We start from the raw sequence: 26301 nt of genomic DNA on the forward strand, positions 1-26301 counted from the left end.
GGTGAGCCTGTATATGCCTGAGCCTGAGTACATGTTTGTGTTTGAATTGACTGTGTTGTGACTGAAAAATAATTTTTGGTTAGTGTTTGTTGTCCTGAAAGCTATATTGGTATTTTTGTTTTTTATGGGGTTCGAGACCTGGTGAAAGTTTGGATTGTTGTAGGTGAAGGTAACGAACTTGGATTTTTTGGGTCTGTCAGGGATGAGGTTTGTTGTTAATTTGAATTTGACCTTATTGATTAAACAGTTAATCATTTCAAGTTTATACCCATTAATTTTTACTAAATCCTTTATATAATTTAGTTCTGCTTTAAGGTTTTTGGATGTTAGAGGGATTTTTAAAGCTCTGTAAATTAAACTGTGAAAGGTGGCCAGTTTATGGGAGTTAGGATGTAAAGATGTATTTTTGATTGTTATTGGGGTGCGAGTAGGTTTTCTGTAAATTTGGAAATCAAAGATACCATTAATGCGTGTTACTGTGACATCTAAGAAGTTTAAGGACCCACTGACCTCATTCTCCTTGGTAAACTTTATATTTTGGTCTAGGTCGTTTAAAAAATTTAAAATTTCGTTACTATTATTGAGTTTTTTTATTGATTATTACGAACATTGGTGCCGACATAAAATTGACTGATATTGACAGGAGCCACAGAGTCGGGCTTAAAATTGGTAATAAACCCCGGCCTATTATCGTGAAGATGACAAGTTATCGCAGCAGGAAGGAGATATTCGCAAAGAAAAGGCATTTAAAAGGATCTCGTGTCACGATCCGGGAGGACCTTACGTCTGCCAGACTGACGGTTCTGAAGGTGGCTATCTCCAAGTTCGGCATCAGAAATGTCTGGACCAGTGATGGAGTTATCCTGTTTAAGACCGCTGATGGCAGCATGCACCGCGCTACGCAGATGAGTGACATTCCATGAGCTTACTCATATCTACCCTGTGTTTAGTTTACTAACCCATAAGTTGGTAACCCTTTGTATTAAGTTTTGTTTCCTCTTCTAGGACACATCTCCCTCTCGCTATCTCTCTCTCTCTCTCTCACTCTCCCCTTCACTGCTCTTGCATTCCACCCTGCTTGGCTGAACGGCTGTAGTCTACCTGCTTGACCTTCACTAGCTCGTTAATTACGGTACCCTACTGGACACTGACATTGTCCCAACCCTCTGTACAAACTCCGTACTTACAGTAACTTCCTTCTTAGTAATAACTAACAACTGACTTTAACCTTTTCCTGTAAATAGTCAGAATAGGTCTAGAAGATAATTATGTAACATACCAACCTCTTTCAGAGACGAGAAGGGGCATCAAAGATTGCACGAGTAGATTGCAGAAGCATGCGGAAGGGAAAAGTACATTACAAATTTTTCATACTAATATTAGAAGCATAAGGAAAAATAAGAACATTTTAGACGTTGTTTTGAAAGCATATGATCATAGGTTTGATGTCGTAATTTTAACAGAAAGTTGGTCACTGAGTAATGTAAATATAAGTAACCATGCCTTGTATAGATCTTATTACAATGAGGGTTCAGTTAACAAATGTGATGGTGTTGTATTAATGGTAAAAAATGGTTTGGAGCACGAAATGGAAATTATTGAGTACGATGACTTTAAATTTCTCAGAGTAGTAATTAACTATGACAACAAGAAAGTAGCTATTACAGGAGTATATCGGTCACATGAATATCACAAACAGCGGTTTCTCAGTGCGTTAGATCATTATATCTAAGATAGATGCCATGTTGAAACCGAACTGATAATAGGCGACACAAATATAGACCTTTTAAATGAACACGACTGTGACGAATATCTCAACATGGTACAAGAAAGAAATTTTCAGTCCTTAATAAACAATCCTACTAGAGTATCTGGTACAAGTAAATCCTGTATTGATCATGCTTTGATTAAAAGTAGGTTGAGAAATGACGACATTCTGTCTATCATCTCTCAAAGTAAAATTTCAGATCATTATCCTATAATAGTAAGTCTCAACATTCAAAATGCCTCGGTCCCTAATAATATACAACATTTTCCACGTAACTGTTTTAAAATAGATCATTTTGAGCTTAAAAATCATTTAAGCAAAATAAATTGGGGAGACATCTTAAACAGCAATGATTTAGATATCAAACTTGATAAATTCGTCAATATAATTAAAAGCTGCATGAGCCTGTCCACTGTTAAATTGAAATCAAAGGAAGTCAAAAGAACAGAATGGATTTTTTACGGTTTGGTAAAATCTATTCACACAAGAGACCGACTTTATCAACAATATTTAAAAAATAAGGATAACTTGGAAATTAAAGAACAGTACAGGAAATATAGGAACAAACTAAATGATCTAATTATGAAAACGAAAACTGAGTACTATAGGAATCTGATCAATCGCAATTCAAATAACCGGGGTAAGGTCTGGGGCATAGTCAATGAAATAACACAAAGGTCAGTTAGAAAAGAAGAGATCAAAGAAATCAGATATAAAGGTGAAATCTGGAAAGATGACATAAATATTTCTAATAAATTTAACAATTATTTAATTAACGAAACCACTGAGAAAATAAAGCATCACAGACAGATTTCCGACTCCACATTAAATATCGCTCGCAACCCTCATACTTGCTTCCTTGCACCGGTAACAGAATACGATCTGAAGAGATGTTTGAGTGAAGTACATGAAAACAAAGCTGTAGGAATAGACAATATTTCGGCTCGAATTATTAAAGAAAATATAGAATCATTAAAGGAACCGTTGCTGAATATTATCAATGATTCCTTCACCTTAGGTTACTTTCCAAAACAGCTTAAAACAACAATAGTAAAGCCTCTTCACAAGTCTGGAAATATTTATGACATTAGAAATTACAGACCCATTTCGATAACTACAACAATATCAAAAATATTCGAGAAATGCCTAAAGAACAATATTTACCAATTTTTAGAAAAACACCAAATACTTTCCGCCCAGACAGTTTGGATTCATTAAAAATCTCGGAACGACTGATGCTATATCCGTCTTAACAAATAGAATATACGAAAATCTTAATTCTTCTCTGCTCTCCACAGGGATATTTCTCGACCTTGAAAAGGCATTCGATAGTGTGTCACACCGCTTGCTCCTCCAGAAATTGGAAAAATACGGCTTTAGGGGTAATGTGCTGGATTTGCTTGAGAGTTACTTGACAGATCGAGTACAGTATGTCAAAATTAATCAACATCTAAGCACACCAATGAGGATAATAAAGGGTGTCCCACAAGGCACAGTATTAGGTCCTTTATTGTTTATTCTATTTATTAACGATCTAGAGAAAACAATAGCAAATGCCGAACATACGCACGTCGTAACATATGCAGATGATACAGTCATTTATGTTGAGGGTGATAGCTGGAATCTCGTCAGACAGAGAGCAACTCGAGCACTGCTTAAAGTTAAAGCATGGTTAGATAATAATGAATTATTTCTAAACATTAAAAAGACAAAATTTATGAATTTTCCTATAACAGATACACAAAACGATTTTAATGAATTAATTGTACACAACATCAACTGTAAATTTAATTGTAACTGCTACAAAATTTATAAAGTAAATAATGTTAAGTATTTGGGATTATTAATTGATTCGAACATGAAATGGAAAAGTCACATTACTGATTTAAGAAAGAAAATCAGAAGAACTGTTTATATATTTCATAATTTAAAATACATATCCAGTATAAAATTGTTAAGAGAGGTTTATTACGCTTTAGTTCAGTCTATTCTTAGCTACGGAATTTTGGCATGGGGAGGAGCCTACAAAAATGTAATCAATAAAATACAGGTTGTTCAAAACCTTATATTACGAATAATGTACCAGAAAGGAAGATTATACCCAAGCAGTCAATTATATGCTGAAGCAAATATATTTAATGTAAAACAGCTCTATGCCCTTGAAATATACAAATATATTAACAAAAACAAAAATATAATTGAGAACATTAAACATGAATATTCAACACGCAGTAAGATGAACCACCGTTGTATGTTATACAAACCCAAACTTAGCATAACAAAGCGCAATTTCTTGTACTTCATTCCAAAATTCTTTAATGTCCTTCCCGGTTCTTTACAAACTACTTTATTAGGTCAGAAAATGAGTCTGAAGTGTCTTAAATCCTTTGTCAGGGATAATAAAACTGTTATGGAAGAAATAACTAAATGAGAATATCACGTCACCATATCCAATTTCTATTCAATGCTCCACCATGTGCTGTTGATCATATCCGTCATTCACTCATACCCATACTTGTATTTCAGGCATCATTTAAAATATATTTCTCACTATGTAATTAATATTCTAAATTACCACACACAAGGTTTCACCTTACGTGGTATTTTACTGATATCTACTCGACTCTGTTGAGGTTGGTGTGATTTTGTATTATAATAATAATAATAATAATAATAATAATAATAATAATAATAATAATAATAATAATAATAATAATAATAATAATAATAATAATAATAATAATAATAATAATAATAATAATAATAATAATAATAATAATAATAATAATAATAATAATAATAATAATAATAATAATAATAATAATAATAATAATAATAATAATAATAATAATAATAATAATAATAATAATAATAATAATAATAATAATAATAATAATAATAATAATAATAATAATAATAATAATAATAATAATAATAATAATAATAATAATAATAATAATAATAATAATAATAATAATAATAATAATAATAATAATAATAATAATAATAATAATAATAATAATAATAATAATAATAATAATAATAATAATAATAATAATAATAATAATAATAATTTATTTAATGTGTGCAAGAGATAGTTAGAAGTTCAATTTATTTTAAGTATTAATATGTTGATAATAATACTACTACTTCTGTAATATATGTGGTTTAGTTATAAGATTAATATTTCTCAAGTAATAATGTTATTAGAAGAGTTATGTATATATAAAACAGAGTCCTGTAAATATGTAAACGACATAATGAATGAATAAATACTACTACTACTACTACTACTACTACATGTCACTGATGTACTGAAGCCACAAGCTAAGGCCTTTTATTTTAGTTATTATTTTATGATGGTCTAATAAATCCAAATAGATGTTGGCTAAGGTGCCTGATAAGGGATCTCCCATAGTTAAGCCATCCTGGTGGTAAATTTTACCATTAAAAGTAAAATAGTTGTTTTTTGGTACAGAGTTTAAGATTCTTATGAAGTCTCCTAATTCAAGCTTGCTGAGGTTGTTGTGTTTTGCGAAGTTGTCTTTGATAATATTTACAGTTTCTTTGGTTGGTACATTAAAATACATATTAGTAATTTCAAAAGAGCACATAATGTGGTTTGGTAGTAAGATGAATTTATTTAAAATATCACAGAATTCTACTGAATTTCTTGAACCCTCTTGGAGCCAAGAGCCGATCTGGTCGGCCGCACCCCATCAGCTGGAAGAGGCCAGAGCTCCGCCTCCACTCTACTACCGTAAAGTGCCAGGTCGTTTTCAGTGGAAATGGATGATAGGAAAACTCGTAGAACTCATGACCTCCGGGTGAGAGGCAGGCACGCTACACTTGGCCCGCGGAGACCGACATTTAGGTAATGATAGAGGACTATATGTGACTATAAGGTTTAGCAGAGAGTAAGTGAAATATAAATTGAAGTGTGATATGGGCGGAGAATCAGACGGTAGCGCATGTTTAGATCCAAGAACTTCCTTGAAGGTGACAGGAGGTTGAGGAATGTTGTCGGGTTCAGTGGGACAAATTTCCACAAAATGTTCTCCAGAGACATCATCATCATATTCGTTATCACTAGTTTCATCTACCACCATATTCAGAGTAGCTTTAGTGCTCTTAGACACAATTAAACGTCTCTTCTCTAGCTGCGGTGATTCCGCGGACATGTTCGGTATAATTTTGTCACTACTCTCTGAACTAAATTCCCTATCGCTATCCGATAAATCATCCGTGTTAACTTCGCAGTTTTCTAAATACTGCATTAATTTATTGTCATCAATACCTGCTGAAAAATTATCACGCGAACTACATGACATTTTCCTATCACAAATTCACTCACTGCAAGGAGCAATCTCTTACTGACCGGTTAGCGGTATTTGTAAACACAGGAAACGACTCTTGTGAAAGGTTTAACACCCTCTTAGAACTGCCAAAGCAAGGCCAGGCATACAATAACGTGTAGCCCCTTTACTACAGGTTGTAACAAAAGTAAGCACGTCACTATAGGTTGCCTCAAAATTGTGTATATCACAGAATTTTAAGCCGGCCGATGTAATCGGCTCTGGCAACTTCCGACTGGATTCTTAACGGCCGACCAGATCGGCTGTGGCAATTTAAAGGGCGGGTGCTCGCACTACCGCCTGGCACCAAGAGAGTTAAAGGGGATTTATTGTTAAATCTGTAATGCCTTTTTAGAAAATTGTGGACATATTTTGAGGTTTTATATCATAGGTTATGATTTTCATCTCCATATTGACGTATAACTAATATAATAGAGTTTGAGGGATGTTCGACCATGCAGCTTGATGCCACGGTTTTAACCAAGGACATTCTTATAAATTTATGTTAGACAAGCACCTGCATTGGTATCCTCATTTTACGATTTGTAAGAGCAATCAGGATCCTGATTATTCACCTTACAGGATTGATATTAAGGCTGAAGATGCCCTTATAATGGGAAAAACCTGTCCCTTACTTAATATGACAGGATTTAATTCTTAATTACTAGATCTCCATTTGTATTGAATAGGTGGAAATTAAAACACTTGTAACATTCTTTGTCTTTACTTATATTTCAATACGGACCAAAAATGAGTATTATCATTGCAGACTGATTTTGGTACAGATTGTAGATAATTCTTCTTACTCTGTATCTGATCCTAATCACCTTCAGAATCTCAAATAGCTTGGTCCAGTCAACACGGAGCTCAGTAGCTGCAGTCACTCAAGAGCGACCAGTATCCAGTATTTGGGAGAGAGTGGGTTCAAATCCCACTGTCGGCAGCCCTGAAGATGGTTTTCTATGGTTTCCCATTTTCTCTCCAGGCAAATGCTGAAGCTCTACCTTTAATTAAGGCCACGGATGCTTCCTTCCCACTCCTAGTCCTTTCCTGTTCCAACATCACCATAAGACCTATCTGTGTCGGTGCGATGTAAAGCAAGTTATAATTTTCTTTTTTTTTAAACTGGTCCATTCAACATTACGGATCTCTATTTTTTAACATAATATAGCGCTTCTCTGGACTCCTAAGCCTCCACGCGCAACAATTACCTAGTTCCAAAAAACTGAAGAGCCTTTCCAACATCCATGTGTTTTGACGTCTATGAATACCTTAAAAAATGACGTAACTTCTTTGAATATACAACAGCAAACTCAAGAAGCCAGCATTCAACTGATAATTCTTCTTTATAACATCTTTTAGTGCACACTGGACTTTTAATACTATACGGCGCACTGAACTTTATTCATAAATAACCAACATAACTTCCGCTCAGTGCTTCGTCAATTAGTAGAGTTATTATTTTTAATATATTGCTGCTCAATATCCCACATGGTATGTACTTTTGAAAAGACTGTACTTGTGTTTACATTGTTTATTTTTTCGATATTTATGCTTTAATTTACTTCAGGCTGATGATGACCTATTACTAGGTCGAAACTAGTCCCTATGTAATTTAAACTATTTACATTTTGTATTGAAAAGGTGGACCCAAAATAATATATTATTTTACTCTATTGTAACAAATGGTGATCATAGAAACAGAAGTCATGTATTAAAAAGGGCAATGTTAAATAAAACAAAAAAATATATAAAACAGGGTGAAATTAGTACAATGAAGAGTTAATGAACAATAAACAGCTTGTACCAAGCTAGATGTGCTTCATCTCATTAATTATTTAAAGTTTAAATATGTCATGTGAGCACAAATTTTTATTTTAATATGGATCTCATTTGTTGGTATTTCCATTTAACTAATCTGATGCATAGCCATCAGCATATACAGTACTTATTTTACATATATCCATTGAATTGATGGGTTACTTAACATTCACAATAGCAATGAATACGAATCTGCATTATCTTTCATATGTTGAGATATGTGGGAAAGAAAACAATGCTAGAGAAGGTTCCTTACAGTATCCAGGTGTCATGGTACCTCGCAGCCTCGTCTGTTCTGGTCCTCTTGCTCTTCGAGAGAGCGCAACACAAATTACTACTACTCCCACAATGATGACAACAATAGTTGCTCCAACAGGAACAACAATATTTGGGTCAAACCATTCTGGAAGCCATGGGAAGTAACGGTTGATAGTCTTGTTGTCACCATCAACAGTTATGGGAGCAATAGTTCCTGGAAAAGAATAAGAAAATAAGGTTGTATTTACCTTTGTGATGCATGTTCTTGCCCCTGACGACGCATACAACCACGATTGCAATAATAACGACTAAAATGGCTGCTATCACAAGAACCACCAGTGGCATGTTTGCGAGGAGAATATTAATCGGGAAATTGTCTACTTCTTCAGGGATCTCCCGTGCCGGTGCGATAGTACCTGCAACAACCAACCACACACGTTAGCAACAAACCGAGACCCCCGACATTCAAAATATATTCTCGATTTGTTCGACAAACTTGCATGGCAGGTTGTGCCAAGTTAATCTTCGACACAAAGCATGGAGATAATATTCTAGAGTATAATTTAACTCTAATATAAGTATAAAATTTCTTATACTAATACTTCATGAAAAAACATAGGGACTTTAGACAATACATCACTTCTTTAGTTATATCATATGATGATAAATGATAAAGTTCCCATCATCATCATATGATGATATAATGATGTTTCCTATAATAAAATTTCCCTTAATAGTTCCAAGAATGCTCAGTAGACTTAAGTAGTGGTAGAGTGTCGGCCTCCAGATCCCAAGATAGCGGGTTCAAACCTAGAAGAGGTAGTCTGATTTTTGAAGGGCAGAAAAAAGTCCATTCGACACGCCATGTCGTACGATTAATGGTTATGAAACGTTTACATTGTTATTATTATTACTTATATATTATGTCGTACGATGTCGGCATGTAAAAGATCTCTGGTGACACATTTGGGTTTACCCGACAAAATTCATTAAATCTCGGACATAGACGCCCAAGAGAGTTTCGGTTTACTCTGTCTGCCATCTAGTAAGCCTAGAGTAAAACGGAAGCAGCGATACGGGAACAGGGAACTGGAAGTCAAGTAGGGATGACATAAAAATTTTAGTGCTGAACTGTAGAAGTATTGTAAAGAAAGGAATAGAATAAAGTAATTTAATAAATATTACTTACCAGATATTGTAATAGGAGTTGAATCATGGCTGAGAAATGATACAATGGATGCAGAAATTTTCTCACGGAACTGGAGAGTGTTCGTAGAGATAAGATAGGAATGGTAGGAGGGGAAGTATTCATTCTGATGAAAGAAGAATTTGTAAGCTACAAAAAAGTTAAAGATGACAAATATGAAATTCTAGGTGTAAGGCTCATCTCTAAAGATAATAGGCAACTTGATGTCTTTGGATTGTACAGACCAGGAAAGTGTAGCGCTGATGCAGATGCTGATTATTTGATAAGATAATCACCTATGTGGGAAACAATATGGAAAGGAACGTGATTGTAGTGGGTGATCTCAATTTACCAAATGTCAATTGGGAAGGTAATGCGAACAACAGGAAGCATGACCAACAAATAGCAAATAAGCTAATATGGAAAGGGCATCTGATTCAGAAAGCGATGGAACCAACTACAGGGAAGAATATTCTGGATGTGGTGCTGGTAAAATCAGATGAGCTCTACAGAGAAACCGAAGTAATAGATGGTATTAGTGATCATGAAGCTGTTTTTGTCATAGTTAAAAATAAATGTGTTCGAAAGGAAGGTCTTAAAAGTAGAACTATTAGGTAGAACCATATGGCTGATAAGAAAGTAACTATGATCTCTGGAAAACGGTAAATAAAAATGTAAACAGACTCTGGGATGGGTTTAAAGCAATTGTTAGGAATGTGAAAATAGGTTCGTACCTTATTTTTTGCTATTTGCTTTACATCGCACCGACACATGGCGACGATGGGATAGGAAAGGCCTAGGAAGTGGAAGGAATTGGCCGTGGCCTTAATTAAGGTACAGCCCCGGCATTTGCCTGGTGTGAAAATGGGAAACCATGGAAAACCATCTTCAGGGCTGCCGACAGTGAGGCTCGAACCCACTATCTCCTGATTACTGGATACTGGCCGCACTTAAGCGACTGCAGCTATCGAGCTCGGTGTTTGTACCTTTAAAGGTAGTAAGGAATGGTAAAGATCCACTATATTATAACAGAGGAGTCAAGAGACTAAGAAGGAGGTGCAGGCTGGAAAAAAATAGAGTTGGAAATGGCTGTGGAAGTAAGGAGAAATTGAAGGAACTTACTAGGAAATTGAATCTAGAAAAGAAGTCTGCTAAGGATAATATGATGGCAAGCATAATTGGCGGTCATACAAATTTATTTTAGCGAAAAATGGAAGAGTATGAAGGCTATAGGTACTTTAATGTAGAAACTGGTTCCAAGGAGGATTTTCCAGGAATAATTAATGAACAAGGGCAGTGTGTATGCGAGGATCTTCAAAAGGCATAAGTATTCAGTCAGCACTATGTAAATATTGTTGGTTACAAGGATAATGTCCAGATAGAGGAGGTGACTAATACTAAAGAAGTAAAAAAATTTACCTATGACAACAATGACATTTAAAGTAAGATACAAAAGTTGAAAACTAGAAAAGCAGCTGGAATTGGTAAGGTTTTGGGGGATATACTAAAGTCAATGGGTTGGGATATAGTACCATATTTGAAGTACTTATTTGATTGTTGTTTGCATGAAGGAGCTATATCAAATGAATGGAGAGTTGCTACAGTAGCCCCTGTGCATGAAGAAAAGGGTGATAGACAAAGTTAAAAATTACAGGCCAGTCAGTTTCACATGCAGTGCATGTAAGCTTTGGGAAAGCATTCTTTCTGATTATTAGACATGTTTGCAAAATTAATAACTAGTTCAATAAAAGGCAGTTTATTATTATTATTATTATTATTATTATTATTATTATTATTATTATTATTATTATTATTATTAAATTACTAAAATTTTGAATTATCAGTAGGGTACTGGATACGTATCAGTTTCATTCACATATGTTTTTCCACACTGCCTTCATTACATGTTCTGGATTTTGAGCATTTTAATAAAGCAATCATACCCAATAACGATCTATCCAGATAGAACAGAAAACATCACCTTGTGCCTTGTTTGCCACAATTTGTTGAATTTATACACCTTTTACAGGTGGCAGTTCAAGAAATTTTGAGAGAGAAAATACAATAAGAGTTTATTCAAATCTAATTGAATGGTAGTAATAATTCAAGTTTTAAGTGACTGAACTGCATAGCTGATACCAACGTGCTAATGAAACTGTTTGCTTAAAAGCATATTTGAATATTTAACATAATTTTATTGTTATAATAACATACCTCCAGTAATAGTAAGAGTTGCAAATTCATATTCAGCTACAGCAAATCCAGCATTATTATGAGCAGTGACCCTCAAATTGTACCAGTTGGCTGGGTCGAGGTCAAGAACAACGAAGTTTCCACCAGGTTTTACATTATTAGATACTTGGTTCCATTCCTGCTGTTGTCTGAAAACAGAAACGTCTTAATAGAAGAAGAATCATTTAAAGCAGAGATAAAACACAGTGTACTCTATACCCTAGACACTGAGCTCGATAGCTGCAGTCGCTTAAGTGCGGCTAGTATCCGGTATTCGGGGGACAGTAGGTTCGAACCCCACTGTCGGCAGCCCTGAAAATGGTTTTCCGTGGTTTCCCGTTTTCACACCAGGCAAATGCTGGGGCTGTACCTTAATTAAGGCCACGGCCGCTTCCTTCCCACTCCCAGCCCTTTCCTATCCCATCGTCGCCATAAGACCTATCTGTGTTGGTGCGACGTAAAGCAACTAGCAACTAGCAAAAAAAAAAAAAAAAAAACCTAGACATCAGGTTATTTATAGAAAGATAGGAACATGACTTATGATATATGTGAAAGTGAAAGAAAGGAATACTTTCAGAATGAGTTGAAATAAACAATGCCAAAGGAAGCAGCAATAAGTAGAGAAGAACATCTGGGTGGAAGAAGGTGAAATTACAAGGTTAAAACTGCAGTTGAAGCTAAGAAGGCTGGGAAGAAAAAGCTGAGAAAAATAGGACAGCTGAGAACGAGACAGAGTGAAATATCACGATAGAGAAGTGCACGAGGATACTACCGTATTTTCTTGAATAATGAATGCCCTTGCATAATTTACACATCCCAATATTTTTGGAACCAAAGTGGAGAAAAAGAAACGTTCCTGTATTTGAAGCACCCACTTTTTCAAACATCCATCATGCAGCTCCAGATGCGTTTCAAAATAAAGATGTAAACTACTCAAGTAGCAGCCTTCCTATTGCAAAACCGGGCATTCCAAGTACTGGACAACATGCTGTTATCAGCTGGTAGGAAAAACCAGTGCACTAGTTCAGTGAGTGAATCAGCGCAGAAGTAGCTAGTGACACTCTATTCCAGTCTGGTCCAAACATATTTTACGAGTGTTTCCGGTACGGTACATGTGCTCTTTGTGATCTCAAAACTGTATATCAATTGACAATGAGCAAGTATTTGAGTAATACGGCATCATATAAACTCACAGTGATCAGTTACGCTGAAACATGCGGGAAAAGGGCAACGGGCCGCAAGCGTTCGGTGTCTGAATGCAACGTGTGCTACTGGCGGAAACAGAAAATTGCACTTCAAGCGACCAACAAGTCTTGCAAAGCATTTCGCGGACCAAAAAGTGTCAAGTTTCCGCAAGTAGAGAAGGGTCTACTTAAATATGTGATTTCGTTACATAACGACAGATATGCCGTTTCTCAAGAAATGCTGTATTTTGAAGGACGAGAAATAACTGCTGCACATGGAATCACTGTATCGGATTTTAGGTTAGCCGAAGCTGGATGATTAATTTTATGAAGAAAAATGGGCTCTTCTCTTTGACCAAGAACAACATTATGACAAAGAATGCTGAATGATTTCAACCAAAAAGTAATTGATTTTCACCGCTTTACCTCTGTGGATCAGTGGTAGAGTGACAGCCTCCGGATCCCAAGATAGCGGGTTCAAACCCAGCAGAGGTAGTTGGATTTTTGAAGGGCGGAAGAAAGTCCATTCGACACTCCATGTCGTACAATGTCGGCATGTAAAAGATCTCTGGTGACACATTTGGTGTTTACCCGACAAAATTAATTAAATCTCAGCCATAGACGTCCAAGAGAGTTTCAGTTTACTTGGTCTGCCATCTAGTGGGCCTAGAGTAAAACAGAACGTCAAAATTGACGAGCAGACAGCCAGATGGCGTCAACTTGAAATGTCTGCACACGGTAGCTGATGATGATGATGATGATGATGATGATGATGATGACTGCTTTGTGATTGAGAAGCATAAACTTAAGGAATATTTGCTCTCCCAAATAGGAAACGCAGATCAGACGCCAGTAAGTTTCACGTGCCACAAAGTCGAACAATCGGTACCAAAGGGACATTGAGTATTATCGTACGCACTACGGGAAGCAAAAAACAACGATGCACTGTAATGCTTGCTGTAACAGCTGATGGCAGAAAGCTTGCACCTTACATTGTTCTAAAGCGAAAAACAATGCTGAAAGTAAGAATTTCCGCAAGGGATCCACGTTCGTATCCAGGAAAAAGGGTGGATGGACATGTCAAACATACAAGATTGGATACGAACGGTTTGGGGAAATCGAGCAGGGTCCCTCCTTTGATGCTCGGCCCTTCTCGTAACGGACAGTTTTCGTGGCCACCTGATGGAAGACACTAAGAAGTTATTGGAAACCATGAAAACCGATTTGGCAGTGATTCCTGATGGACTGACGTTGGTACTTCACCCCTTGGACGGTTTGATAAATAAACAATTCAAGGACAATGTGCGAAATCTTTATCAGAGCTGGATGGCGGAAAGTGTGCATGAACGTACTCCAACAGGCAAGATTTGGAAATCACCTGTGGAACTACTTTTTGAGTGTATACTGCATGTTTGGGACATGATTTCTTCAAAGGTGATTGAAAAGAACTTCAAGAAAACAGGAATCTCGAATTCGTTAGACATGAGAGAAGATGATTTCTTATGGAGAGATTTGAGCAGTGACAACAGTAGCAGCAGTTCTTCCTCCAGTGCTGGTAGCAAACCCGAAGACGGTGGTACCCTATAAAAGGTAATTTTTTTTTTTTTTTTTGGCCGACATGTCATTATTATGTACTTACATGAATTAAATTTTTATTAGTTCATATTTATTTCACTTCAGGTTGTATAGTCAGCTCATAACGGGAAGAGAACCTTCCAGTGTCAGTACTTCAAACCTGTGTCTCCAACTTACCTTATGTACCCTCTCTGACGTTCAAAAAGAAACGCAGACCATAATTTCACACCAAATTATGAAAACTGCAAATGAGTTGAACCAATTGTGTGTACATATTTGGTGTACTGTTTTAAATGTAAATAAATTGTAAATCATTTTTTCTAATATCTGAATAGCTTTGAATAATTTACGCATCCAAATTTTTCACCTGTTTTTTTGTAAAAAAAAAAGTGTGTGAATTATACGAAAAAAATACGGTACAGGAAGAGAAAAAAGAAATGTTGGCTTGACTTTACAGACATATAAGATGATGCCCTGAAAGTCTTATATACTCCCAGGCACATAAGCCTATCGCTAAGGGTACAACCTTACTCTTTCTCCCCTGTTAATACTGAAGGTATCGTATAGTGGGGTAGCTTCGGCCACTGATGAATAGCAGCGCTTATTTTCTCCTGCCTCCGATACTGAAAAAGATGAACCACTTGTAACAACTAAAATGCACATACAATAGAATGCTCTATCAACACTCGGTAGTCCAAATAACATTGGCGGGCTCGGTATTGAGTCAATTGATTTTTTTCGCAGCTCCGACTATTGTTTTGTCTGGTAACAGCAGAAAACAAACTGTTCTCTAGCCCCAGCATTCGATTCACCATTCCAGTGTTTTATGGGGTCAGAATGTAAGTACGACTGATCAACACAATTTGATGAATTTTATTCAAATAGGTTTTGCAGGGAATACTTTTGTGATAAAAGCTGTCCTCTTCCGGGGTAACTTTGGCCATGCCAAGAACATACAGAAAAACATTACGCAGCTGTGGATATTGTAATTACAAACGCTTTAGAAGAGATTAATAAAGGCACAATAACAATAAATGGGGTAGTTTGTCCTGCCAGGAAGGGGATGACTGTTCCCATTTTCAATAGTAAATAGACTCTTATCAGTTGACATGGACAAAACACATTTAAGAACAAATATTTATGCAATGCAACATGTAATTTGTAATATCATACAATGCTTGTACGCTTAGGCTAAATAAAATAGTTTCTTCTTTGGGGAAATGTGAATTTGATCACTATACATCTAATTCACCACAAATTGTTTTAATTTGTTTGTGATGGTTGTTAGTGGGCGTTAGTGGTTTTTGTTAGTGCAGGTTTTTGAAAAACATTCACGGTGGTCGAAGTAACACTACAACGAAGAAAACTTTTGTTTCTTGAGTTACTTTTAGGGCGGCCAAAGTTACCCCAAAACAGAAAGACTATCGTAGCTAGTGATGTAAGAAAGGCACTGGCACCGTGCTTTGACACCGGTGCCAGAGACGGAACGGTAGGCACGGTACCACGATTTAAATTGAACCGGTGCCAGTGGCACTGCCATATAAATAAATCTGTGAAAGGTTTACAAGAATAAAACGGTTTGTGACGTGAATATTGATCTTATTTATACCGTTAGCAAGGACAAGAACCATCAATCAAGTCTGCTTTTACATGAGTACATCGAACAGTATGGCGGGCACTGGCGGCTGGCACTATTGCTGAACGAAGCACTATTGTGTGTGGCAACGTGACTGTCTCGTGCCAACGGCACGGAACGTACAGGCCAGTGCCTCTCAGATCCGTGCCGGTGTCAGTGGCAGTGCCAGGACAGATCACTTATACAGTACCTACCGTCACCCCGTCCTACCAAGTGCTGCCGGACCGTGCCACGCTATGCTTTATTCTCTTTCGTTATATTATCGATTGTCTTGAATTCCATGTCAATGGCAGATAGACGAAAATCTAGCCGTTTGTGGAGCTATATCACTCCAGATGATAAAAACCAGTACATAGCAGTGTGAGATATTTGTAAATCTTGTATATCGTTCAAATCGACGATAACATGTTTAAAATGGCATATGCTTCATCGTACCTGAAAGACCCCTTAATAGCTAGGCATGCAGATCAGTTAAAATGGTGGTTGGGAAGAAAGCTTCAGTATCCCAACATTTACAGTTTAGCTGTTCGGAAGTTGTGTTGCAGCAACATTCGCGCCTGCCGAAGGTGTGTTTTCGAAAGCTGGTCAAATTTTCACTAACAGACTGTCAGCGAATAAAATGAAAAAAAAAACAAACTTTTCTTGAATGTGAATGGAAACATTTGAGAGTTATTTTGTAGTATTTTGCATGTAAGTATTAATATAAATTACCATATGTCTATATGTAGTTCTTTTTTTAAATACATGAAACATAAACGTTTTTATACGAGTCCAATGAATAAGTAGTCATCGTGGCACTAACAGTGCCGCGGTACCGGTGTTTTGGCACGGTGACGCGCTTGGCACTGGCACTGTGCACACCAGTGTCAGCAGAGGCACTGGAATTTGCATCACTAATCGTAGCACAGTATGTCTGTAAGAAGATCACTTTCTAAATGATGAGATGAAGACAATAATCCCGTTAACTGGAACACTCATCTGACAGTAATAATGTTATTTGCTTTACGTCCCGCTAACTACTCTTTTACTGTTTTCAGAGACGCCGAGGCGCCGGAATGTCCCGCAGGAGTTTTTTTTACATGCCAGTAAGTCTACAGACACAAGGCTGACATATTTCAGCACCTTCAAATACCACCAGATTGACCCAGGATCGAACCTGCCAAGTTGGGGTCAGAAGGCCAGCGTCTCAACTGTCCGAGCCACTCAGCCCGGCTCATCTAACAGTAAGAGCTCAACACTAATAATAATGGCCGGACACATACTGTTGTCTGACAATGCAAACTGCTGTAATAAGGAATACTGTAGAAGTGTCAAATTGACACCTCCCGCTGTCCAGGGTATGCCATATCAGAAATTAATGAAAATGTAAATATTTTGCTGGTTGCGATACAGCTCCGTGAATGGGATGAAAAATGATGAAAAGTCAAGACATTTGAAGAGAAATGATACAAGAGTGTGCACGTTATTAAAGAAAAATTGAAGGTGGGTGTCATTTTGACCCCTTCTGCTGTTCTAGTGTTATTTCCTCATTAAGCTTGAAAACTGACTTAATTATGAATATCTTGATTGATCATTTATTGTCATTTACTTTGATGAGGGAACCTCCATTGTTGGTGGTTATGACTCGTGATTTCAATATGTAGGTAGTCCAAGTTGGCAGCAGTGATGAGCCCTTTAAAAAAAGAGAGAGAGAGAATAGAATAGGCGGCAATATTTGCCTTTTAGTGCATAGCCTTACGTGACGAGTACTATACCAATGGATAAGGACCAAGTGAAACCCCAGCACAAAGACTTTTCTTTGGACGAAGTGCTCACAAACCAAACCAATCGAGTATACTAAAATAAAATAAAATTTTAAAAAATGGAGAAGAGTACTGTGAAGAACTATATAATGTAAGTAACAGCCCTATGCAAGGCAGAAGAGACATTAGTGGACAAATGAGCTTGAATGGAGATTTTGAAAGTAGAAAAAATTAAGTTGAAGATGAAGATAAAAATGAAATTCCAAAGGACAAATTTGGGCAAATATTCTCTTAGATGAAGAGGAATTAGGGTTTACTAAAGGACATGTTAATTAATTTCCAACTTCTGTGAAATAATTTTTAAAAAGAACTAGGTAAACAACCTATAGAGTATATGCCACTTGGGATATTGCTGCAAGTAACTTGAATTATTAAGGCAGTGTTATATATTACAAACAACATAATACCATCCAACCTGCTCTAACGGACACCTTCAAAAAGTGGACACCTTCTTATACGGACATTTTTCCATGGAACCAATTTTATTTTACATAAGACACGTATTAAATAAGCCTCATTTACGTGGACACCTTGAATTATGGATAGTGGACATCGCCATTAATCTAGTCCACTTGTCTTAAGCAGACACTTTACGTTTTACATACTCCAGGACACTGCCTTTGCACAGGACTCTGTCATCCATTTTCTTAATATCATTCTGCAAACATACGGGAGTTCCTTTTGAATGATTATACTATTTTGTGTCCAAGGAAAACAAAGAAACGTACATAGGATGCTGTATTAGCCATTACATTAATAGATGTACAGGGCTCTTTCCAAACCTTTCGTTGGGGTTGCCTTGTCTTCTAATTAATATACATTCTGAGAATTCTAGTTGCCCAGAAATGTGCGAGTGACTGTTTACTCACAAGTAACCGAGGGATTTTTCAACCCAGCCTGCATAATTTTATTCATAACTCAGATTGTCGCTGATAAGGTCGAGGCCAGCTAGTTCAGTGAAACTGGACAAGGAAGAGACTTTCATGTACTAAATGTTGAGACAAAAATATCATAGCATTTCAATCGCCCAGTAAACATGAATAGGAGGGACATCGCAGTATATGAGTGGTTCAAATGTGTCTGAGCAAAGAAATTGTGAGTAAGTGGGCCAAGGTTACAAGAAAAACCACGCGACATCTCAAATAATCTGAAAGTTGAGGTTAATTGAGTAAATAATTTGTGTGTCACACTGGGTCGTTATTCCCTTTTTGAGAGTTATCACGCTAAAGAAAAATGTGCTAAATTTGTACACCCAGCTGAATTATTACTTCCCAAAGCTGCAATGAATATAAAGGCTATATTGTCACATGTAATATCTCCCGGGCAAATGTTAAGTTAGAAATGATTTAGAATAATCAAAATAAAGATGTATGCTTATTTAAGGTGGTGGTTTTCATGGTTAAAATTTTCAATTAACTTTTTACAACCTTGTTTTGGTGGACAAGTCTCGTAATGGACATTTTTCCACGGAACTAACATACTTGCCATATCTTGAGGTGTATCACATTCTTACTTAATTTCAGTATACAGTATACCATTAAAATTACATAATCACTTACATAATCTCCAAATTTGACTATTACAGTAAAACCTCGTTAATTCGAAGTCGTTGGGACTCAAAAATCGGACTTCGAATTACGTGATTTCGAATTAACCGCCAGTTCGCAATTCAGAAGTACCAACTCTTGCCGCGTTACAAAATATTCAAAGGCCCGTTACTGCATGCAGTTAACCTTGATTCACAATTTATACCTTTCAAATGCCATGAAAAAAAGAACTATTTCCAAAATGTATCCAAGGAGGTGCATTTACAGCATTCAAATAATGCACTCGGATATCTCACTGGTAAACATAACCTCACGCAACGAAAGAAAAAAAAAAAAAGCACGATTCAAAGACGAGGAGAAATCTATGCTGGCTCCCATGTGCAAGTGCTTTATTAATTGGATTACTATACTGTATGCATTTTAGATGCCTTGTATTTACACAGAAAGTACCCGATGTCCTTAAAATCGAACTTTCCTACGACTCTATCCTTGTACGTTTTCCCGCCGGCACTTCAGAAATGTAAGCACTTGCCGCGTCACAAAGTATTCTAAGACCCATTAATACATGCAGTCACCTCGATTCACAGTTTAAACCTTTCAAATGCCATGGAAAAAAACTATTTCTGAAATGTATCCAACAAGGTGCATTTAGAATGTTCAAATAATGCACTTGGATAAATCACTGACAAACATAACCTCACCCAACGAAAGAAAAAAATAGTACAATTCAAAGACGAGGATATATTATGCCGATTCCCCTGTGCAAATGCATTATTTTTTTGGATTTATGTACTGTTTGCATTTTTATTATAGATGCTTTGTACTGGCATGGAAAGTGCCTGACGCTCCTAAAACATTGTGGCTTATTGAACTTTCCTATGACGACGGGATTAAGTATCTCGCTTCCATGTGCATTGCAACGCACTACTATGACCCCCATCCCTCACACTTGTACGATTTCGCGGCTCGCAATTTCTCCTTTAAAACCATAAGACCGTTTGGGCTCGCATTAAAATAAAGCAGTGCAATTTCACCGGCAATGACAATATTGTTCGGTGTCTACGAATTTATTATATGAGCCACGTTTTTTTTCGTCAACTGTCGGCATCGCCAGTGTTCGCGGATTCTATTTTCCCCGCACACTGCCTGTTGCGTGATATTACGGCCTTCCTTAAAAGGTTGAATACAAAAGAATTCCGATTTCATTCAACTTAGCAATCATGAAGCGCACTGTAGACCCACCGAAGTGAGTGAAAGTGCGGAATCGGAAAGCTACCCCTCCACGTTCCGGAACGCGCTATCTATTATGACGCGGAGCGGACAAAATTTCGAGTTGAAATTACTCTGTAACATACTATTGTTTTAAAATGTAAAGGCAGTTTCGAATTAAAAGTCTGAATTTCGGTAATGAGGCCGACATTGTACTTCGAATTACGAATTATCCGCATTTCGAATTAAACAATTGAGATAACATGTAAAACTGTATCTCATGTTTCCGGGAACGAGAGCTTCTTCGAATTAGGCGGGATTTTGAATTAACCGATTTCGAATTATCGAGGTTCTACTGAACTTTCCTGTGATTACTTGTAATATAACCTGTGTATATATCTGTACATATTTTTCTACTTATACTCCATTGAACTTTCTTCTTAGTGTATCTCATTTTGTTTATTCTTCTCTACTGTTATGTAAAATGGTACTACCGTTAATAAAGTACTAATAAGTATTAATAAGTGTCCGCAGAAGGGAGGTGCGACTGTATTACAATTATAAAATGTGATTGGATATAATGATATACAGTAGAAGTCCGCTATAGCGAGTACGGCATATAACGAGAACTCCGTTATAACGATAACTTTTGTGCGTCCCTTCAAAATTCCTAATTAAACTGTGTATTATCCTTCGGTTACAGCGAGAGCCCTTTCACTGACGCATCCGTTATTACGAGCGATTATGTGCGCTCGATTTTTCCGTTGCCGATATTTATGCACCCAGTCATTATACTACATTCGATCGATCATCTTCGGCACCGTATCGTTTCTCGCTATGCCCACCAGCGAGCTCTCTCGTCGACATTCGAAGGCAATGTCAGAGTCCATTAGTAATACCCGTCGACTGCTCTTCCGCAAGGAAAATGAAAGAGAACATGTTTTCGTAATAAATGCGTAAAATACGTGTCTGATAACCGTTGTTAACTCGTTAAAAGATAATCGCTTAATTTTAATGCTAAATACCTAAATTAAGTAAGAATGAGACAAGCCTACACCGCAAGCTATGGGAGAGTGAGTCATTGATTATGAGGTTAGTTTATATTCTCTCACGTCTGTCAAATTACGGAAAGACTATTATCATGTAAATTTATGACAAGTAGGTTCTCTACTGGCGTTTGAAGTATTAATCATCATACATATAGTACAGTTAAGTTAGGATAGGTGACGCTATTTGAATAACAAAATTGAAACGTTTGCCACAAAGTGCGATCGATCATCTTCGGTACGGTATAGTTTTCGCGCTACTTGCATTTGCGAGCTCTCTCTTCAACATTCGAAGGCAATATTGGAGTCGATTAGTAATACCCATCGACTGCTGTTCTCTAAAGAAAATTCGAAATGAAAGAGAATAACACGTTTTCGTAATAAATGTGTAAAATAACGTGGCCGATAGCAGCGGTTAACTGGTTAAAAATAAAGGCTGAAGTAAACGATCTCTTAATTTTAATGGTATACCATATACTGAAATTAAGTAAGAATGTGATACACCTCAAGATATGGCAAGATGCATCACTGATTTCAGAGGATAGTTTATATTTTCTCATGTCTAGTTAAATTTCGGAAAGCTATTCCCATGTCAATTTTTTTTTTTTTGCTATTTTCTTTACGTCGCACCGGCAGAGATAGGTCTTATGGCGATGATGGGACAGGAAAGGCCTAGGAATGGGAAGGAAGCGGCCGTGGCCTTAATTAAGGTACAGCTCCAGCATTTGCCTGGTGTGAAAATGGGAAACCATGGAAAACCATCTTCAGGGCTGCCGACAGTGGGATTCGAACCCACTATCTCCCGGATGTAAGCTCACAGCTGCGTGCTCCTAACCGCACGGCCAACTCGCCCGGTATGTCAATTTTTAACGAGGATGTTATCATTTCTTTACATGTGTTTCAAATAGGTTTTCATGATAGGTACATATACGGTTAGGTTAGGTGAAACCGTTTGAAGAAGAAAACTGAAATGTTTGCCACAGAAGCCTCTGGAGTGATACCGTATTTCTCCGAATCCAAGACGACATTTTTTTCTCAGAATCTCATGTGAAAAATCAAGGATCGTTTTGCATTCGCGGCCTGATAGTAATGCACACCACTGGTAATTACCGCAGTAACCACGCTGTTTCTTTTCACCCCGCCACGCGCGCAGACAAAACTCGATGACAATAAACGACTGCCTCTTTATCATACACCGTCCGGTTGTACAGTGCCTGTGTGTAACATCACTGGATCTCGGGAAATAGTGAAGAGAGAACGACATCATATTATCCTCTACAAAAACGTTTCTTAAATTTGCAGAATGGCATCAAAACATGCAAGCCTTCGAATTCTTAGAAAGGCCACAGCTACTCAGTACCAGAGTTATATCGCGTCTGCTGTACCTGGCGCTTAGTAAAATTAAGTTTTATAGACAGCAGGAATATTTTCGTGATGGATCGTCATATTGTAAAGATACGTGGAACAGGTATTGTCGGCAAATTTTTAACGGGTTCTCGTCGATGTTATGATGCCAGTTTTAAGTTAATGGCTATTAAACACTCGGAAATGTATAATAATTGTGCAGCCATATGCCTAACTAAAGCCAATATTCGGCGTTACCGTGAAGACAAAGATAGCTTTAAAATGCGTACTGCACAAAAAATGCATTCAGTGGCCCGCAACAAGGACGCTTTAAAGAAGCCGAAGATGAAATTGTGAGGTATGTGCACAAAAATGCAATGGCGGAATTGCCATACCACGGCGCAATAAACTCGTTCGTTGACTTTCAAAGTCCGCAATTAAAACCTATACATCGCTAGCCGCTGAAGTTGGCCGAATCCGGCAAGCAAGACGTGCGTATAGCGGCAGCCAGTTATATCCGATGCTGAGTGAAAGTAACAGTTTTATAGTAAGCAAGAATATTTTCCTGATGGATTGCCGTAGTGTAGAGGTGCGTGGAATGTGTATTTGCCGGCAAATTTTCAGCGAGATCCCTTCGATCTTATGATGCCAATTTTAATTTAATAGTTATTAAACCTGCTGAAATAAAGCATAATTGTCCAGCCACAAAAATAGGGCATAACTAAAGCCAATGTTCATCGTCTACAAATAGTCTAAAAATGCGTACTGTATAAGAAAGACATTCATATGATTTTACAAAGCACTTTTTACATCTCATTAAAAATTTTTGAAGGGAAAAGTGGGGGTCGTTTTGGATTTGGAGAAATACGGTAATATATATTTTTTTCCAAATAAAATTAAAGACACGCTTTCACGTAGTATCGGATTTTGAAAAACAACAAACAAGTAAGCCGTATTGTGGATATTATCTGCGAAAACGCAAGTTTTTAACAAACTGATTGCCATGTCATACTGATTTTAATGTGATTGGGGGTTTTCCCGATTTTTTCAAAAATTGGATATAACGACAATCCCCTATAATGAGTAAATTTTTCGCCGTTATGAATTCTCGCGCTAACGGACTTCTACTGTACCCTAAAAATATCCCACCAAAAAACCACACATACAGAGAGAGAGAGAGAGAGAGAGAGAGAGAAACACAAAACTTGCAAAATAGAAACGCAATCCAAAACAAATTACCTACTTTTCCACACACATAATATGAATTCACTTATGCAAGTGGGTAAACTAAAAGTGATAACTGACAAGGGACAAAGACTCATCGATCTCTGTAGAAACCATACCCTAATCACAAGATCCAAGTATTTCAAGAGAAAAGCTCAAAAGAGGAAAACACCTTGACTAAAGGGAAATGGCAACTAAACCATGTTTTCATGGACAAACAATACCACAAAGAGATTTAAAACATCAAAGTCCTCCAAGGAATAGACACAGGTTTGAATCACTACATAGCCAAAATTAAAAGTACTGGTATATTAACTCCACAAGAAAATATACAAAACCAAGTCCCTAAAAGAAAAATGGACCCTACCCAGCTAATCAAGAATAAATATGACCAAAAAGCAACTGCAAAAAAACACACAGATAATCTTGAGCTACTAGAAAAAGTACTACACACTTTTTTTCAAGTAGTTTTACGTCCCACCGACACAGATAGGTCTTATGGCGACAATGGGACAGGAAAGGGCTAGGAGTGGGAAGGAAGCGGCCGTGGTCTTAATTAAGGTACAGCCCCAGCATTTGCCTCGTGTGAAAATGGGAAACCATCTTCAGGGCTGCCGACAGTGGTGGTTGAACCCACTATCTCCCGAATACTAGATACTGGCCGCTCTTTCGTGACTGCAGCTATCGAGCTTGGTAGAACACACTTTAAACTGAACTTACATCTAATAGTTTCTGTAACATTAGAACCAGCAATATTTACATGTGTGGGCATACAAGAGAGAAAATATTTCATACTGAATGGTAATCCGAATCTGTCATAACTGACAAAACATACTTCTTTTTGTGTTCAACAACGAAGTACAGCATGGGGCAGCCTCCATCTTGCCAGGCAGCAAGGTGAAGAGTAATGCTGTTGGTGGAGACCTCAATAAACTTGCTGGCATCTGGAATAACAGGCTTGGATCCTTTTGTACGGGTATTCAAGATGTCCGATGGATCGCCGGTACCAATGCTAATTAAACAGGAAAAATGTAACATATCACTAAAAAAGAAACATATCTTTCAGTTCACAGGTAATCTCAACAGAATTTCATGGCTATAAAGAGTAAAACTGGTACATTCCTTGTAAACCTTTCCCTATAGAAACCGTTATTACAATAAAATTGCTACAAAAGTGCTTCAGAATGGTATATCTTCCCAGAAAATGACACCTAACAAATGGCTGAAAACATTTATTAGCCATTAAATGTAAAAAATTTTAAAATACTTAATTTTCTCATTGAATGTTGTTGTTGGGGTCATCAATCCATAGACTGGATTGATGCAGCTATCCATGCTACTCTATTCTGTGCTGACCTTTTCATTTCTATGTAACTACTACATCCTACATCTCGTCTAATCGGTTTGTCATATTCATATCTTGGTCTACCTCTGTTGTTCTTACTGCCTACACTTCCCTCAAAAACTAAATGAACAAGACCTGGGTGTCTTAAGATGTGTCCTATCATTCTGTCTCTTCTGGTCAAATTTTGCCAAATCATTCTTTTTTCACCAATTTGTTTCAGTATCTCTTTTTTTGTGATATGATCTATCCATCTCACCTTCAGCATTCTTCTGTACCACCACATTTTAAAAGCTTCTATTCTCTTTCTTTCTGAGCTAGTTATCGTCCGTGTTTCACTTCCATACAATGCCATGCTCCAGAAAAGAGTCTGCAAAAACCTCTTTCTAATTCCAATATCAGTGTTGACTTGAGCAAATTTCTTTTCTTAAGAAAGGCCTTCCTTGCATGTGTGAGTCTGCATTTTATGTCCTCCTTACTTCTGCCATCATTAGTTATTCTGCTACACAAGTAACAATATCCATCTACTTCCTTTAACACTTCATTTCCTAATCTAATATTTCCTGCATCACCTCACTTCATTCGACTGCACTCCATTACATTTGTTTTGGATTTATTTATTTTCATCTTGTACTCCTTCTCCAAGACTCTGTCCATACCATTAAGCAATTCCTCTAGATCTTCTGCAAGGCATAAAAATCATAGCAAATATTTGCAGGTGAATTTACCCACTGCATGTAATGAAACAGATTTGGATCAAGTATTCCAGAGT

General features: G+C 37.0%; 1 protein-coding gene across 1 annotated transcript in view; it reads right to left on the bottom strand.

Annotated features, from left to right (window-relative positions):
- The window catches only part of Dscam1 (Down syndrome cell adhesion molecule 1), a 915831-nt gene that overhangs the window by 78301 nt on the left and 811229 nt on the right, over positions 1 to 26301 (bottom strand). The window contains exons 27-29 of the mRNA XM_068229242.1: positions 25023 to 25199; positions 11603 to 11769; positions 8201 to 8416 (exon numbers count right to left, since the gene is read on the bottom strand). Of these exons, the coding sequence (XP_068085343.1) occupies positions 8201 to 8416; positions 11603 to 11769; positions 25023 to 25199 (560 nt within the window). The remainder of the gene's footprint in view (positions 1 to 8200; positions 8417 to 11602; positions 11770 to 25022; positions 25200 to 26301) is intronic.

The sequence above is a fragment of the Anabrus simplex genome, chromosome 9 (genome assembly GCF_040414725.1).
Source record: "Anabrus simplex isolate iqAnaSimp1 chromosome 9, ASM4041472v1, whole genome shotgun sequence".
Lineage (NCBI taxonomy): Eukaryota > Metazoa > Arthropoda > Insecta > Orthoptera > Tettigoniidae > Anabrus > Anabrus simplex.